This window comes from Meleagris gallopavo (genome assembly GCF_000146605.3).
Source record: "Meleagris gallopavo isolate NT-WF06-2002-E0010 breed Aviagen turkey brand Nicholas breeding stock chromosome 1 unlocalized genomic scaffold, Turkey_5.1 Chr1_random_7180001923329, whole genome shotgun sequence".
NCBI lineage: Eukaryota > Metazoa > Chordata > Aves > Galliformes > Phasianidae > Meleagris > Meleagris gallopavo.
Window position 1 is genome coordinate 1 of NW_011092926.1, and position 1,320 is coordinate 1,320.

The 1,320-nt window shown below is 39.5% G+C and overlaps 1 protein-coding gene across 1 annotated transcript; it reads right to left on the reverse strand.

Annotated features, from left to right (window-relative positions):
* Positions 1–11: 11 nt before the first annotated feature.
* LOC104915403 (claudin domain-containing protein 1-like) lies at positions 12–1,262 on the reverse strand. The gene is made up of 2 exons (XM_010726296.3): positions 887–1,262; positions 12–165 (listed from the first exon to the last, which is right to left on the reverse strand). The coding sequence occupies exons 1-2, from the start codon at positions 1,173–1,175 to the stop codon at positions 14–16; spliced, it is 441 nt and encodes a 146-aa protein (XP_010724598.2). The 5' UTR covers positions 1,176–1,262; the 3' UTR covers positions 12–13.
* Positions 1,263–1,320: the final 58 nt, after the last annotated feature.

Here is a 1,320-nt window from a genome sequence, read left to right on the forward strand (position 1 = left end):
TTTTTTTTTTTTTTTAAATCCCACTGTTTTTACCTGCAAGATGTGAAAGACACTTACAAGTCCTATTCAAATCTGTGCCACTGTTGTGATTTCCAGGCTCTATGTACTTCTCCATAAACTGATCAGAGAGGGAAAAACTGATGCAGTTTGTAGTCATATCAGTTTCTGGAACAAAAAAAACCCACAAAATCAACAACACAAACAATTGTCATTAGTTTTTCTTCCCCAACTCCCCTTCTCCATTCAATTCTCCTAAGCACTTAAGCTGGAAAGCTCCCCCATGTAAAATTTTAGACTAAGAAAAAAAAATAGTTCCCAGAACAGTTTTGTAGGCTATCTTGACAGTAAGGATAATGTAGTTAGAATGACAAGGCATAGCATTATATATGCCGAATTTTCACCACACTTCTTTATAGCAACCAACATTTGTCAAAATGTCATTCTATATCCAACAGCTCCAAATTCTGCTGATGTCACAGTGGGGCATTTGTGGCATGTGAGGAAAACAAATAACCCTCTAAAAGGAGCAAGTGTTGCCTTGACAAAGTAGTTGTTTTGATCCCCCCCCTTTGATCTCACCTAGACAGAAGATAATTGGCAGAGCCATAATAACTGTATCACCTGTTGTGCAGCAGATGCAAAAAAAACAAACAACACACAACAACCCAAGTTACACCAAACTAAATTTAGATCAAATACAATATACCAAATTTAGATTCTGTAGCATTGACAGGCACAGATCATTTCTCATATCACTTCTTTACAAGTTTATATTGCCATTATTAAAAACCAAACATACAAGTTAGAAATAAGCTTCCCAGGTGAAGAAAGTACCTGGGAAAGTACCATTGTCAAAGCTATGAAGTGTTAATTAGTCCAGAGATACCTGGTGGGCTGTACCAGTGAGAGTTTTTGGGTACAGTGATGCACCTCCTCCACAACCCAACTGTGCCATTGCACCGGAAGAGTGCATCTGTGTAGGTCTTCTCATCTGCTTCTTCACTGACAAATTCCTCCCAGATGCTCCTGCCAGCTTCGGTAATGTTCTCAGCAGGGGACAGAGTGTGGTACTCATACCAAAAATCAGTGCCCAAGGAAGCTGCCATATATATGGTGGAGATGAGGCTGAGAACACACGCAATTACCAGTGCTGTAGCAAAACGGTTATCCATCATTGCTGCTGAAATGAAAGAGAAGGTCCAAGTCAGTAACTCCTCTGATGCTAAACACAAAGTTATCTTAGCAGTGTCAGTCTCAAGACATCATTCCCGTAATGCAAAGTTTCTTTAGGATGTGTGTCTATTTCTTTTCCAAGATGCC